The sequence below is a fragment of the Mandrillus leucophaeus genome, unplaced genomic scaffold (genome assembly GCF_000951045.1).
Source record: "Mandrillus leucophaeus isolate KB7577 unplaced genomic scaffold, Mleu.le_1.0 Scaffold8, whole genome shotgun sequence".
NCBI lineage: Eukaryota > Metazoa > Chordata > Mammalia > Primates > Cercopithecidae > Mandrillus > Mandrillus leucophaeus.
In genome coordinates this window covers 691,385-692,955 of record NW_012108696.1, presented here as the reverse complement: position 1 = coordinate 692,955, position 1,571 = coordinate 691,385, and the positions used below count along the sequence as shown (strand labels likewise).

General features: G+C 64.6%; 1 protein-coding gene across 1 annotated transcript in view; it reads left to right on the top strand.

The window, feature by feature from the left end:
* Positions 1-1,070, top strand: part of DOHH (deoxyhypusine hydroxylase/monooxygenase) — a 9,043-nt gene extending 7,973 nt beyond the window's left edge. Inside the window, exon 4 of the mRNA XM_011967451.1 lies at positions 416-1,070. Coding sequence (XP_011822841.1) covers positions 416-757 — 342 coding nt within the window. The 3' untranslated portion in view covers positions 758-1,070. The remainder of the gene's footprint in view (positions 1-415) is intronic.
* Positions 1,071-1,571: the final 501 nt, after the last annotated feature.

Here is a 1,571-nt window from a genome sequence, read left to right as displayed (position 1 = left end):
CTCCTGGGATGGGGTCCTGGGCAGTGCCTCGCTGTGAGGTTCAGTGATGGCATCTGTGCAGTGGGGCCGCCGCCTGCCCCAGGGAACGGCGTACCGGGCCTGGCCCCGAGCATTTCCCATGGGGCCTGTTAAGAACCCGTGCTAGCGTCCCTGGGTCCCCACAGCTCCCAGCTCTTCCCGCCCCCATAGCTGCGGTCAGTTCCCCTGGACAGCCCTAATCACTGGGGCTGGGGGAGGGGCGTCCTCAAGACAGAGCACTCCAGGTTGGGCATGGTAGCTCACGCCTGTCGTCCCAGCACTTTGGGAGGCCGAGGTGGGAAGATCGCCAGGACTTTGGGACCTGCCTGGGCAACATAGCAAGACCCCATGTCTTAAGAAAAGACAGAGCTCCTCTTCCCACCTCTCCTGGTCCCAGCGAGTGCCCCTCTCCCCTGCAGGCCTGCACTGTGGGAGCGCCCTCTTCCGCCACGAGGTCGGCTACGTCCTGGGACAGCTGCAGCATGAGGCGGCGGTGCCCCAGTTGGCAGCTGCCCTAGCCCGGTGTGCCGAGAACCCCATGGTGCGGCACGAGTGCGCGGAGGCCCTGGGCGCCATCGCCCGGCCCGCCTGCCTGGCCGCGCTGCAGGCTCACGCGGACGACCCAGAGCGCGTGGTGCGTGAGAGCTGCGAGGTGGCTCTGGACATGTATGAGCACGAGACCGGGCGAGCCTTCCAGTATGCGGACGGCCTGGAGCAGCTACACGGGGCCACCTCCTAGGGCCTCGCCCTCACCTGGGGCTCCCTGAGGACTCTTGAGGGCCGCTCCTCCCCCGCAGGGCTTTGGCGTCTAAACTGGGTGTGTGTGTGAATCGGTGTCATCGCTTGTGTCTTGCTGGGTGCACGGTTGCTGTCCTCCTTCTCTGGGACCCAGGAGCTGCCTTTGTGCTGTGACTCCCTGAGTCCACTGGCAGCTCCCCGGGGCCTAGCCCAGGGCTGTAGGGTGGAAGTTTCCAGGTTCAGGGGTGGGACTCTGCGGGAGGCTCTGGGATGCCCGGCTCAGGACAGGGGAGGATTGCCAGGGAAGCCAGGGGCAGAGCTGGGGCTCTTGGAGGAGGCTGGCATTATGGTGGCTTCAGTTTCACTAGGAATGAGGCCCAGGGTCTGGGGGCCTCTGACTCCCCCACCCCCAGGCCTGGGCAGGGATGGGGTGGTGGTCCCTGAGTGGGTCAGGTGGGGCACAGGGGCCAGGGAGGGACAAGCAGACCCCACAGCGCTGCCCAGATGGAATATTAAATTATTTTTGCCAAACACTGACTCCTGAGTGTGTTGGGTGAGGGGAGCGTGGGAGGGAGGGAGAGGTGGGGGCTTTCGGGAAACGTTGCCCAAGAGCGTGTGCCCAGCCAGCTCCCTCCAAGGGGGCTCTGGGGAAACCGCCCTCCAGCCTGACCCTTCCCGGAACCCCATCTTCTCCCAGCTCCTCCGTGTGTGGTCAGCGACAGCCCACTTACCTCTCTGTAAAATGTGCATAGCCGTAGAATCACAGGTGCACAGTTCCTGGTCTGCAGCCAGAGAAGCCAAAACCAGAAGACAGG